Source organism: Macaca fascicularis, chromosome 20 (assembly GCF_037993035.2).
Source record: "Macaca fascicularis isolate 582-1 chromosome 20, T2T-MFA8v1.1".
Lineage (NCBI taxonomy): Eukaryota > Metazoa > Chordata > Mammalia > Primates > Cercopithecidae > Macaca > Macaca fascicularis.
In genome coordinates this window covers 74,345,294-74,358,027 of record NC_088394.1, presented here as the reverse complement: position 1 = coordinate 74,358,027, position 12,734 = coordinate 74,345,294, and the positions used below count along the sequence as shown (strand labels likewise).

At 41.9% G+C, this 12,734-nt stretch overlaps 1 protein-coding gene across 6 annotated transcripts in view; it reads right to left on the bottom strand.

Annotated features, from left to right (window-relative positions):
- Positions 1-12,734, bottom strand: part of WWOX (WW domain containing oxidoreductase) — a 1,124,793-nt gene that overhangs the window by 777,649 nt on the left and 334,410 nt on the right. For 5 of the 6 annotated variants that reach the window (XR_010583895.2, XM_005592616.4, XM_074026754.1 and 2 more), the window contains 2 exons: positions 10,244-10,429; positions 2,139-2,403 (listed from right to left, as the gene is read on the bottom strand). Coding sequence is in view for 5 of the 6 variants with exons in the window: in XM_005592616.4 (XP_005592673.3) it covers positions 2,139-2,403; positions 10,244-10,429 (451 nt within the window). In the remaining variant the exon portion in view is untranslated. Of the gene's footprint in view, positions 1-2,138; positions 2,404-5,127; positions 5,705-10,243; positions 10,430-12,734 lie in introns of those variants that run through there. The other variant, XM_045381899.3, reaches the window with a different exon arrangement.

The window sequence follows — 12,734 nt, the reverse complement described above, 5'->3', positions numbered from 1 at the left end:
CCCGACATGGTAATCCTTCTGCCTCTGTTTCTAACCCCATATTCTAGTTTTCCACTCAGCCCAAGTCCTGAGCACCCTTACCCCCAAAACAGCAACACTCTGGTATCATGATACAGTCACCGACCCAACTTAATTTGCTGGTACTTTTTAGAAATACTCCTGTTAGGTTCAACCAGCCAACATTCAAGTCTGACTTTATTAAGCATATTATATTAAATATTCGATAATAATTCTTCTCCAATAAATAAAAATATTTACCCTGCATTTATATTTTAGCAAACTTGTCTTCCTTCTTTTCCCACCTGCCCTGGCCCAGAGTCCCTAAACAATGTGATCAGGACACAGAATAACAGTTTCCACTATTTTCCGTCAACAACTCCTCATCCATTCGCGTTGACGACAAATGGCAAGATGCTTCTATCACCCTTCACCAAATTCCATGCAGTCACAGACTCATCTCTAAATCTTTCCCATTATGTCCCTCTGATTAGGGACCTTACGGAAGAAGGAGAAAATGAACTCTCTGATGCCACCGAACCAAGTTCCTTAGAACCCATCAGTGATCAAATACTAGTGAGATAACTCAACACCCAAAGATTACAAATGATGGTTGATTGGGCTTGCTAATGTGGAAGGCACTGGGCCAGCAGAAAATAAGGAAGAATCCACCTCTCTCCTCTCCTCATTCCTAAACGCCTCATTTAAACGGCACTGGCACCCAGTTCAGATCCATATTCTTTCTTTTCATGCCAACTGAAGGAAAGAGCAAAGTATGAGGCATAATCACGGTCAAAGAAACCGGCATGAAGAGGCTGCGCTTATACAATCATCAGGAGCAAAGTGATGAGGAAATTTCAAAACCCTGTGATCCACCTGCAGATAAGTTTCATTCATCCCTTCCTACAGATGAATCCCACCCTGCGGCATGGAGAACCACTCTCCATACGTGCCTTCACTGCAACTGATCCTAAGTGTTCAGCTCTTGGAATATGTCTGTTTACTTTGCATAAAAACCACTTGGGAGATTAGAATAAAAGATGTACTTACTTATTTCCTCCTAAGCAGTTCTTTTAAGCAGTTCAAAAGACTTTTGATGTGGTTTTAAAAGTCGTTCCCAAATACCAAGGTTAAGGATGGGAGGTGGGAATGAGTGTAAGAGAAGGCAGCAGACGGTTTCCAAGGCTGTGACATTGGTTGGAGGATAATAGGCCAGCGATACTTCTTTTTTGTTGTTGTTGTTTTGCTTTGTTTTATTAACATCCTAGGTTCAACTGTGAAGGCCTGTGATATCTCTAAAAGCCAAATGTGTTTTGGAAAAGGAAGATTTCTGTACAGTAGATTTCAAGTTTGGGTAATTGGAATACTGGTGTCCACTAATAGGAAGACGTTTTTGAAGTCTTTTGGTTTTGAAAAATAATCTACCAAATATATTGTGGAAAATATGCTTTCTTCATTCAAATTACTTCCTAAGAAAACAGTTTCACAGAATAATGTTCTTAATATGGCTGATAAATGAACATCAAATTATAAAAACATGGTATCACCCTTGTAAACACTTCCAAATGTAACCACAGTACCGTGATTCATCCAAAATCGTCTTTGGGAAAGTAAAGAAGAAAACACACTCCTAGCCGTCAAAGGATTCTCCAACAGAGGATTACACCCATTAGAAGAAGAATTTAGAACATCAGATACAGATTTTCTATGAAACAAAGGAATCACATCTCCTGAAAATTCAGTAGTCACAAATCTTTGTTGTCCACCTACTGACACAAAACAGCAGTTTTCAAGCACTCCACAAAATAGATTTTCAAAGTTTCTGAATAAAAAAACCCCCAAAAAACAAAACATAACAACAACAACACAAAAAACAAATCACCATTTCCATAAGGACTTTCAGCCATATTTAACATGGTACTGAAACGCACACGGTCCACCCAAGCCCTCCAAGACGCATTTACCCCAACAGATTTAATCTAAAGTTGATGCAAATGTGTTCAAGAGCCCTTTATGATGGGCAGGACAATGTTATTGCTGAGACCAGACTCATGCCTGCAAGAGGTAAAAAGGTGGAGACACATGTGTGCAGGTTTCTCTAGGACCCAAGGTGTTTGCGGCGCCAGCAGCCGTTCTCTTACCATGGACTTGGTGAAAGGCCTCGCCAAGGTAAACAGCAGTGTGTACACCCACCAGCTGCGATGAATGTTGGAGTACATCATATTTCCAGGATGCACTGCGTTTGACGTGACCCCACGCGGGGAGAGGCGACGGTGCAGCTCGTTGGAGAAGAGGACGTTGCAGAGCTTGGACCTGTTATAAGCCAGCATTGCCCAATAGTCGTTTTTTGATGGAGAGAGGCGACTGAAGTCCAGTTTTCCCAAGGAGTCATTAATATCTGTAAATCTTAAAAATAGGAAATATGACATGAAGCAACCAAGTTCTGACTTCCCATACAGCTTTTTATTTTTATTAGAAATATAAGGATGGCTGGCTGCAGTGGCTCACATCTGTAATCCCAGCACTTTGGGAGGCCGAGACAGGTGGATCACCTGAGGTCAGGAGTTCAAGACACCCTGGCCAACATGGCAAAACCCCATCTCTACTAAAAATACAAAAATCAGCCAGGTGTGGTGGCATGCCTGCACATGGGAGGCTGAGGCAAGAGAATCGCTGGAACATGGGAGGCGGAGGTTGCAGTGACCCAAGCCTGGGCAACAGAGCTAGACTCCATCTTAAAAAAAAAAAAAAAAAAGGAATCTGAGAAAACTATGTAGAGATGACTAAAAATTCAATCTTGCATACATCAAAACAAAGTCTCCCTTAAAGATCGACAATGGTGATTTAACAATATAAACATAGGTCATGTGTGGTGGCTCATGCCTGTAATCTCAGCACTTGAGGAAGCTGAGGAGGGAGGATTGCTTGAGTGTAGGAGTTCAATACCAGTCTGGGGAAGATAGGGAGACACTATGTCTACAAAAAATAAACAATTAGTTGGGTATGGTGGCACATGCCTGTGGCCCCAGCTACTTGGGAGGCTGAGGCAGGAGGATCGCTTCAGCCTGGGAGATCGAGGTTGCAGTGAGCTATGACTGTGCCACTGAACTCTAGCCTGGGCAACAGAGTGAGACTTCCATCTCTAAAAGTAAGAATTTAAAATTTAAAAATTAAAAAAAAAAAAAAAAAAGCATTGGCTCCAAAGATAGACTTCAGTAAAGGCCCACACTCATAAATGTAGCAGTCCTGACATGCTGAACTCCCTCCCCACCCTCTAACATGTATTTTTCAAAACCTTCAACAGGAAGTTCAAAGATAATTAAATTAAACAGAAAAGCATCTTAAATAAAGGGCTGCTGCTTTTGGAAACAGAAGGATATCACATTCCTAACCTTTGACAAGGCTTTCCTGGATGATTTTAGCTAATGCTTGAGGCCTGTATATTTTCATTTGAGTGTCCAAGAAAATATAGATGAGTCTTGTTGCCTCCAAGACTATTTTCTAGATTAAAAATTAATGATTATAAAGGGGTTATAACCTTGGTGAGGTGCCATCAATAGTCTTATACGTTTAAAAGATAAATGTAAACAAAGCCAAGATGAATTCTGGCACAGTCTAATGTTTTTAAGTATACCCATGGCATGGATGTACACAAATCAACGTAACTAGTTGATGTTTTATAATTGGGTCTGACGGAGTCATTAAACACCAGCTGTTTGTTTCTTTCCCTTTGTCTCTTTCTCTTAAATAACAACAATGCAGTGATTGCCCTTAAAAAATGGATCACAACAAACAAAAGGAATTTTCTAAATGGTCTCATCTTTGTCAAAGGACCCCTCATACTCTGCTTCTATAAGTTCATTCTGGGCACCGGGTAATGAGGAAGCGTATTGGGAATCCTCTAGAAAACTGCTATGGAAAACAAAAAGCAAAAAGCAAAAAGTAAAATGAAAATTACAGAATAATCCTATTGTTCCTTAATATCAGCAGCTCAGGTTGGGCTAAGACCAAGAAAAGCATGGCAAGGGCAGATGAAATTCATGTTTTAATGGAAATTAAATATCCCTTCCACAGGACTCAGTGACATCCAATTTCTAGTGTTAAATGACATAGCTGCTCTAAAGCCATCAACAAAGTCGATGGCCAGAGACATCATCAGGGATACAGAAATGAGATCTTGAAAGGAATTGTTGGCTGCCCATTTTCAAGTACTCAAACTACAGGAAGAGTCCAACTTCCAAGCTTAATTGTCTAAGGCAGTGGAACTCAGCGGGAAATTTGAAAATATATGAAGGCCTTCTGGTTGTCGTGATGATCGCTGGTGATGGTGGCAGGGATGGAAGATGTCTTGCAATGCAGATGAAGTCTTGCTCAATGAAGATTGCCCCAGTGGACTCTCATGCAGATGAAAAGCCTGTGGATAATTATCTGAGCCTAGAAACATCCACTGAATTTCCAAGTGGGTAGTGCAACAATATACATGTAGAATGAATGAAGGCACTTTCAGATTTTGTGTGATTTTTGGAGGGTGACTGATACGGTTTGGCTGTGTCCCCACCCAAATCTCACCTTGAATTGTAATAACCCCCATGCATCAAGGACAGGACCAGGTGGAGAAAACTGAATCATGGGGGTGGATTCTCCCATACGGTTCTCGTGGTAGTGAGTAAGTCTCATGAGCTCTGATGGTTTTATAAATGGGAATTCCCCTGCACATGCTCTCTTGACTGCTGTCAAGTAAGACATCCCTTTGCTCTTCCTTCATCTTCGGCCATGATTGTGAGGCCTCCCCAGCCATGTGGAACCATGAGCCCATTAATCCTCTTTCCTTTATAAATTACCCAGTCTCAGGTATGTCTTTCTTAGCAGCATTAGAACAGACTAATACAGTCAGGCCTCACTCAAGGTTGGTGGTACTGGAGTCTGCAATACCATACACCTGGTAAGGGTGTGTGTTTTTTTTTTTGAGTCCACTCAAGGTGATTCATGCATGGATACATATGTTCCATCTTTCCTGTAGCCCGGCCCAAGCATTCACATGTTGAAACACACACCATTTTGTTTCCGTTATTTTTTCTTTGCATTACAGTAAAGCCACCATATCGAATTAAAAATATAGTTGTACATGTAAGTTATGTTATTTGCGAACTTTATTTCAACATAATAAGGTATTACAGAAGACTTGTCACACAAAGGTGCTACTGAGATGAGAATCCAGTGATCCCAGGTATGGGACAGGACTTGAAAACTCTATCAACATGGCATAGACAACAGGGACAAGGATTTAGAGAGTATCCAAAAGGTACGGAATATAGTACCATCCATTCCCTCTCTCTACTCATCTTTAATCAACTGCTGCCGGAAATCCTTCTTGGCATATTTGTTTAGCCTGACCCAGTTCAGGGACTACTTCTTCTAGGAAGCTCCCCATAATGAACTCTTCCACAGCTGGATATCATGGTGATTTTTTTGGTGGAAGTTAGGGAGAGAATGAAAGAAGCCATGGAAGGCAGACAAAAATACATGTCCCCATGGACATTAAGTATCCACTCTTCAGGACCCAGATCATGACACCATTCCTAGTGTTCAGTGACACTCCTGGCCTTCCAAGATCGGTGAAATGGCTCGCCGTTCTGTCTGTACGTTGTTCCTCTGTCATCACCATGCCAGACTGTAAGTCAATTGATCACCTGATCCCAAAACGAGACTGTGAATTAATGGAAAGTAGACTGTAAGACTCGAGTGTTGCTTACTACAGTGCCTGACACATAGTAAGGACTCAACACAGAATCAGACAATTCAAGTTTGGTCATGGGTTTGGATATTACAATCCAAGGACCAAGTCCTTAATAAAAAACAAAGGAATGCAAATCCCATGACGAGAATTTGACAGTTTCCCTTGTTTCAAGTCTTGCCCTAAAGGTAAAATTTACCACTAGGTTCAACTCTTCTATGTTTTCCATTAATGTTTACATGTGGAACTTCCTAATGTTTAGGGCTTTTGGTTTTTGTTATTTTTTTTAGAGACAAGGTCTTGCTTTGTTGCCTATGCTAATCTCAACTCTTGAGCTCAAGGGATCCTCCCGCCTCAGTTTCCTGAGTGGCTGGTATTACAGGTATACACCATCATCACACACAGTGATTGTCTACTGTTAGGAATAAGGTCCCCACTTAGGTATTTAAGGATAACACAGAAGTATCTCATGACTAGGGAACACTGAGTAAATTAAATGTCTAAGAGGAGAAAGTCATTTCTTCTTGATTCCTAATCTAGAAATAAGACAAAAAAAATCCCATGATGAAAAATGAGAACCAGGAAGGACAGTTTCAAGATGGAGAAGTACCAGCTGCTACATATCAGGCACTTTCTCTGCAAACAGCCCTTCCCTATAAGGTTGACCCCTGATTTCCTTCCCCACTGTCTCCTGGGCAGATATCCCACTTTTACAGTCTCATTAGCTAGCACTGACAGTCCTCCAGGAAGTGGCAAGTGTGGGCCGGCTTCTGATCTCTCTGAGCCAAAAAAGGCTTCCTGAAAAACGACTATGTTCACCTCTCAGCTCCACAGGTAATAAAACAACTCTTCAGATGCTGCCGACTCTGTTTTCAAGTTGACAAACTGACAAAGCCAAACAATTATGTCTTGACAGAATTTTCCCTTACTAGTACATTAAGATATTGACATTTGCTCTGTGGACAGTAACACTTGCTTTGTAAGGGGACCCCCCCCCCCGCCCACTCTTTTTTTTTTTTTTAATACTTTAAGTTCTAGGGTACATGTGCATAACGTGCAGGTTTGTTACATATGTATACTTGTGCCATGTTGGTGTATGCCGAGTTGGGCTGCACCCATCAACTCGTCAGCACCCATCAACTCGTCATTTACATCAGGTATAACTCCCAATGCAATCCCTCCCCCCTCCCCCCTCCCCATGATAGGCCCCGGTGTGTGTGATGTTCCCCTTCCCAAGTCCAAGTGATCTCATTGTTCAGTTCCCACCTATGAGTGAGAACATGCGGTGTTTGGTTTTCTGTTCTTGTGATAGTTTGCTAAGAATGATGGTTTCCAGCTGCATCCATGTCCCTACAAAAGAGGCCCCCACCCCACCCCCGCCCACTCTTGTATATACACTGTGGGGGTTTTGCTTTTTGGGTTTTTTTTTTTTTTTTTTGAGACAAGATCTTGCTCTGTCACCTAGGCTGATGACAATCTCCCTCCACTGGTGCAATCTGCACTGATACAATCTCCACTCACTGCAGTCTCCATCTCTCAGGTTCAAGCAATTCTTCTGCCTCAGCCTCCCAAATAGCTGGGATTATAGGCGTCCACCACCACAACTGGCTAATTTTTGTATTTTTAGTAAAGATGGGGTTTCGCCATGCTGGCCAGGCTGATCTCAAACTCCAGAGTGCTGGGATTACAGGTATCAGCCACTGTGCCTGGCCTATACTGCATTTTTTTAACTAATAATTTTTAATTTTTATTTTAGAGATGGAGTCTCACTCTGTCACCCAGGCTGGAGTGCAGTGGTACGATCAAAGCTTACTGCAACCTCAAACTCCCAGCCCCAAGCCATCCTCCCACCTCACCCTCTTACTAGATGGGATTATAGGCATGTGCCACCAAGCCCAATTTTATTGAGGATTTTTTTAATTCCCGCCTAAAATAATTAGGCTGGATTCTATCTACACGGAAGCTCAGAAACTCCGTGTGTGTGTGTGTGTGTGTGTGTGTGTGTGTGTGTGTGTGTTTGTGTGTATGTATGTGTGTCACTGCGTGATTTTGTGTGTGGGGTGGGAGAGGGCAATTTGGCACTCGATCCAGCTGCAGCCATTGAGGGTTGTTCAACCAGCACTCTGCCCTTTTCATTCTACTTTAACTGTTATCTGAAATTTTTTCACAGCAAGGAAGTCAACTTCTCATTTCACTATGATGTATTCTAGGTACGCAGAAACTCAATTCAGTTGCTCGGATTCCAGATGAGTAACTAAAACACAGTGAAGACACAGGAAGGCTAATAAGTATTTTGCCTTGGGGCAGTCTAGTATAATATTTTCTGCAAACATAGGACTTTATTTTTTCCCCTAACAGGGGGTCTTGACTCCAACGAAGAGATTCTGCCAAGGTTTATGGAGGTAATTAGATATCAACACTTGCATTTTACAGCATGGTTTAGGGCCCTGGGTTCTTGGGTAGTGAGCGAAGTGTTTTCACGTACCGCCTGTGCACCAAGTCACCACGCTCGCTCATGGGAGCCAAGGGATGCAATGCGAAGGTAATACACAAGCCAGCCTGGGGAAATTGCCATTTTGTTAAAACACCTTTAAATAATGTGCAAAGAAGCCGGGCGCGGTGGCTCATGCCTGATAATCACAGCACTTTGGGAAGCCAAGGTGGGCGAATCACAAGGTCAAGAGATCGAGACCATCCTGGCCAACATGGTGAAACCCTGTCTCTACTAAAAATACAAAAATTAGCTGGGCGTGGTGGTGGATGCCTGTAGTCCCAGCTACTCAGAAGGTTGAGGCAGGAGAATCGCTTAAACCTGGGAGTCAGAGGTTGCAGTGAGCTGGGATCGCGCCACTGCACTCCAGCCTGGCAACAGAGCGAGACTCTCTCTCAAAAAATAATAGTAATTACAACAATGTGCGAAGAATAATTGGAAAGCAGAAAACTAGCGCCAGCCATCAGACAGGAGTGAACACGACAACACATTTCAGGAAGGCCTCCCTACAAACTAAGATAGGTCTAATTCAAGGGTCCAAGTCCCTTCCTTTCAAATTAATCTTTTAAATGAAGCTAAGATTCGGATCTCCAAAGTAGGCATGAATTACACTGTAGTTAAGGAGAGAACAAAGACATCACACAAAATACCACTTCAGATACAGATTTACAAAGGAGAGTGAGCAGCTGACAATTCAACATAATCTCCCATTAAATACCAGCTCATTTAAACATATCCCGTGGTGCCCTCCACATCTGGTGGATGACTGGGGCTGGCAGATTTATTTCTGGAGCTCTCTCTGCTGCCTGCCCCCACAGTAGCCTCCCTCGCCCCTTAACAGGGCCACTCCACTTTCTTTCACAAACCTGGTGTGATTTGCAAAGATAAGGCTGTCCAGATTTTGTTACCACCTAATTACTGGATGTTTCATGTCTTTTAACACGGGGGAGGATTATTACTGGCATTTTCCTTTCATTTCAGCCATCATAAATTTAAAGTGGCAAAAGTAAATCTATCTGCAGTGTGTCACTTATACCATAAGCCCCTGTGTTTGGGAGTGATAAAGGTTTCAAGCTAACCCTTGGCTGGTCTATCTCTTCCAAGTCCCAGGGGTTACATTTTATGGAAGTATGATTAAAAAAGTAAGCTTCATTCTGGGTCACTAAAACATTTCAGGACTTAAGACGGAGAAGAAGGAAGAAAAAAATGGGCCCCTTTCACATTATTTCTTTTTCTAGCTACTCTGCTAAGAGTGTAAACTCCCCCCCAAAAACACACACCAAGCAAACGTGAAAGAGAGATCTCCCTAACACATATTAAATCCAGCCTCATCCAGCAAGGCCTTTGTCTTCTCGGAATATTTCTCTCTAGACAAATAGTTGTTTATCCAACTCTAGAAACAAATATGCTGAAAATACGATGAAATTTTCAAATGTCTTTTTCAGTCAATTAAATATTCTCCTAATGGCAATAGGAAAAAAGTGCCATCTGATGTTTTAATTGAAATTTTAACCAAAAGAGGCATGGCCAGATTTCTAATATGCTCTAACTACAGTACTTCCCTTTCCACAATTACACAGCTAATGTCTGCATCGAATTCCCTAATTTCTCATTATAAAACAATTGGATTTCATCTCGCAGGCTTTAATTGCATTGTTTCTCCTGCTAGAATAACTGCACATTCTTCTTGGTAAGATGTTGAAGTTGTTGAATTACAAATCAATAAAGGTCACGCCATTCAGATTTCATCAATTATTATTCCATCTCTAAGCAAAATCGATGAGGAGCTTGAAGTACAGTCATAAAAACAATCTTCGTTGCTCTAGACAGTCCTTCTCAACAGTCCCCTACAATCACACAGACACACAAAAAAGACCTGGAAAAATTAAGTAAGCCAAGTTGAGTCCACCCACATGTCTCAAGTAGGACTAATGAAAATTATTTTCAGAATGAGAGCCTTGGGGGAATATTAGCTGGTATGAGAAAGGGGGTAAGTGAACAAATATGCAATTCAAACCCACCGATGGGACTCTGAGGAGACCACAATGACACGGGCAGGAGCTGAGCGGCACAAAACATCCTGGAGGAGCTGGACAAGGTAGAAGTGCCCCAGATGATTCACTTGAAAGGTGGTCTCCAGGCCGTCTTTGGTGAGACTCCAGGGTAAAGCAAAAGCTGCTGCGTTGCACACAAGCACATGAAGAGGCCTGAAAAATAAAATATTCCACATGATGTGAACATAAACACTACAACCAAGCATAATCAATGCTCCTTCAGGAATGAGAAATTCTTTCTCCGTCTTCTAGATTCCAACCATTTAGAAATAGGATACCCTAGAATGTCGCATGGCTTTGAGTGGGCAACTGTCCTTTGTTGCTGAGGATGAGAGGCTTTTTAGGACACAGGACTTTCAGTGCGAAAACCAGGACAGTGACAGCCAATCCGGGAAGAGTTGTCACCCTAGCTGGAACTCAGATTCAACCACCTGATTAACTCCGTCTTTCTTAATTCATCCAAGTCTCATTTTGTCTGTAAATAAAAATAGCCCTTAAAATAGTTATGAGTAATAAAGGAGAAATTATGCTGTTAGAAAGGCTGGCATAGGGCCGGGCATGGGGGCTCACACCTGCAATCCCAGCACTTTGGGAGGCCGAGGCGGGTGGATCATTTAAGGTCAGGAGTTTGAGACCAGCCTGACCAACATGGTGAAACCCCATCTCTATCAAAATACAAAAAAAAAATTAGCCAGGTGTGGTGGTGCATGTCTGTAATCCCAGCTACTCGGGAGGCTGAGGCAGGAGAATCGCTTGAACCCGTGAGGCAGAGGTTGCAGGGAGCTGAGATCATGCCACTGCACTCCAGCCTGACCAACAGAGCATGACTCTTATCTCAACAAATTAACAAACAAACAAACAAAGAAAAAACAAAACAACTGACACAGGACCCAGGACTTGGTAGGTGCTAAGCAAGCATAGCAAGGGGGTAAATGCTCTGTCTAAAGAGAAGGTACATACTGTTTAAAGATACAGAATTTCTTGTGGAGATCAGATTAAATGAATATTTTATAAAGAAGCCTAGAGATAGGTAAGTAGAAGCCTGTCATAATATTCTCTCTTATTTTGTATATATTTAATCTTTTTTTTTTTTTTTTCTGACAAGATCTTGCTCTGTCATCCAGGCTGGAGTGTAGTGGTGTGGTCGTAACTCACTGCAGTCTCAAACTCCCAGGCTCAGACGATCTTAGCCTCCTGAGTTACTGGGACTACAGGGGCACACCACCATGCATGGCTACTTTATTTCTTTTTTATTTTTGTAGAGACGGACTCCCGCTATGTTGCCCAGGGTGATCTTGAGTTCCTGGTCTCAAGCAATCCTCCTGCCTAGGCCTCACAAACATAATAAAACTGTTAACGATAAAAGTAATCCTTTCATGTGAATCAAAAAGCTAAATTCTCAAAAAGTAAATATATACTGGTGAAAAATCATAATGTACCAATAAGAATTGTACAACAAAATATACACAAGGCTATTCACCATGTTTGTGATAAACTAAGGCAGCAAACTAGAAGTAAACTAAATACACCATTGAGGAATTATTACATTTAGAATATACCCACATGATAGAACACTATGCAGCCATTAAAATCACAAACAAATCTATTGACCTTATAAAACACGTTATAAAATAAAATTTAATGTATTTTATTATCAGACACAGACACACACAGAAACAGAGAAAGAGAGAGAAAGAGATAGAAACGTTATGAAAGATATATAAAAATAAGGGCGGGCGCGGTGGCTCACGCCTGTAATCTCAGCATTTTGGGAGACTGAGACAGGCAAATCATGAGGTCAGGAGTTCGAGAGCAGCCTAACCACATGATGAAACCTCGTCTCTACTAAAAATAAAAAAATTAGCCCAGTGTGGTGGCACGCGCCTGTAATCCCAGCTACTTGGGAGGCCAAGGCAGGAGAATTGCTTGAACCCAGGAGGCAGAGGTTGTAGTGAGCTGAGATCATGCCACTGCACTCCAGCCTGGGGAACAGATAGAGACTCCATCTCAAAGAAAGAAAAAAATAATAATAATAATAAAATATATATATATATATATAGAAGTCTGGGCACAGTGGCTCACCTCTGAAATTCCAGCACTTTGGGAGGCTGAGACAGGATAATCACTTGAGCCAGTATTCAAAACTAGCCTGAGCAACACAGCAAGACCCCATCTCAACAACCACCACCAGAACATTAGCCAGGTGTGGTGGCGTGTGCCTGTACTCCCACCTACTTGGAAGGCTGAGATAGATAGGAGGATTACTTGAGCCCAGGAGTTCAAGGCTGCATTGAGCTATGATCATACCACTGCATGCATTAGAGCAAAACTCTGTCTCCAAATTAAAAAAAAAGAAAGACAGTTTTCACATCGCAGCCTAAGAGTTACAAGTTTTTAAAAAACAAACACTGGCATGCAATAAAGGGAAACATAAAGAAAAATCTTTATAGAAATTAAA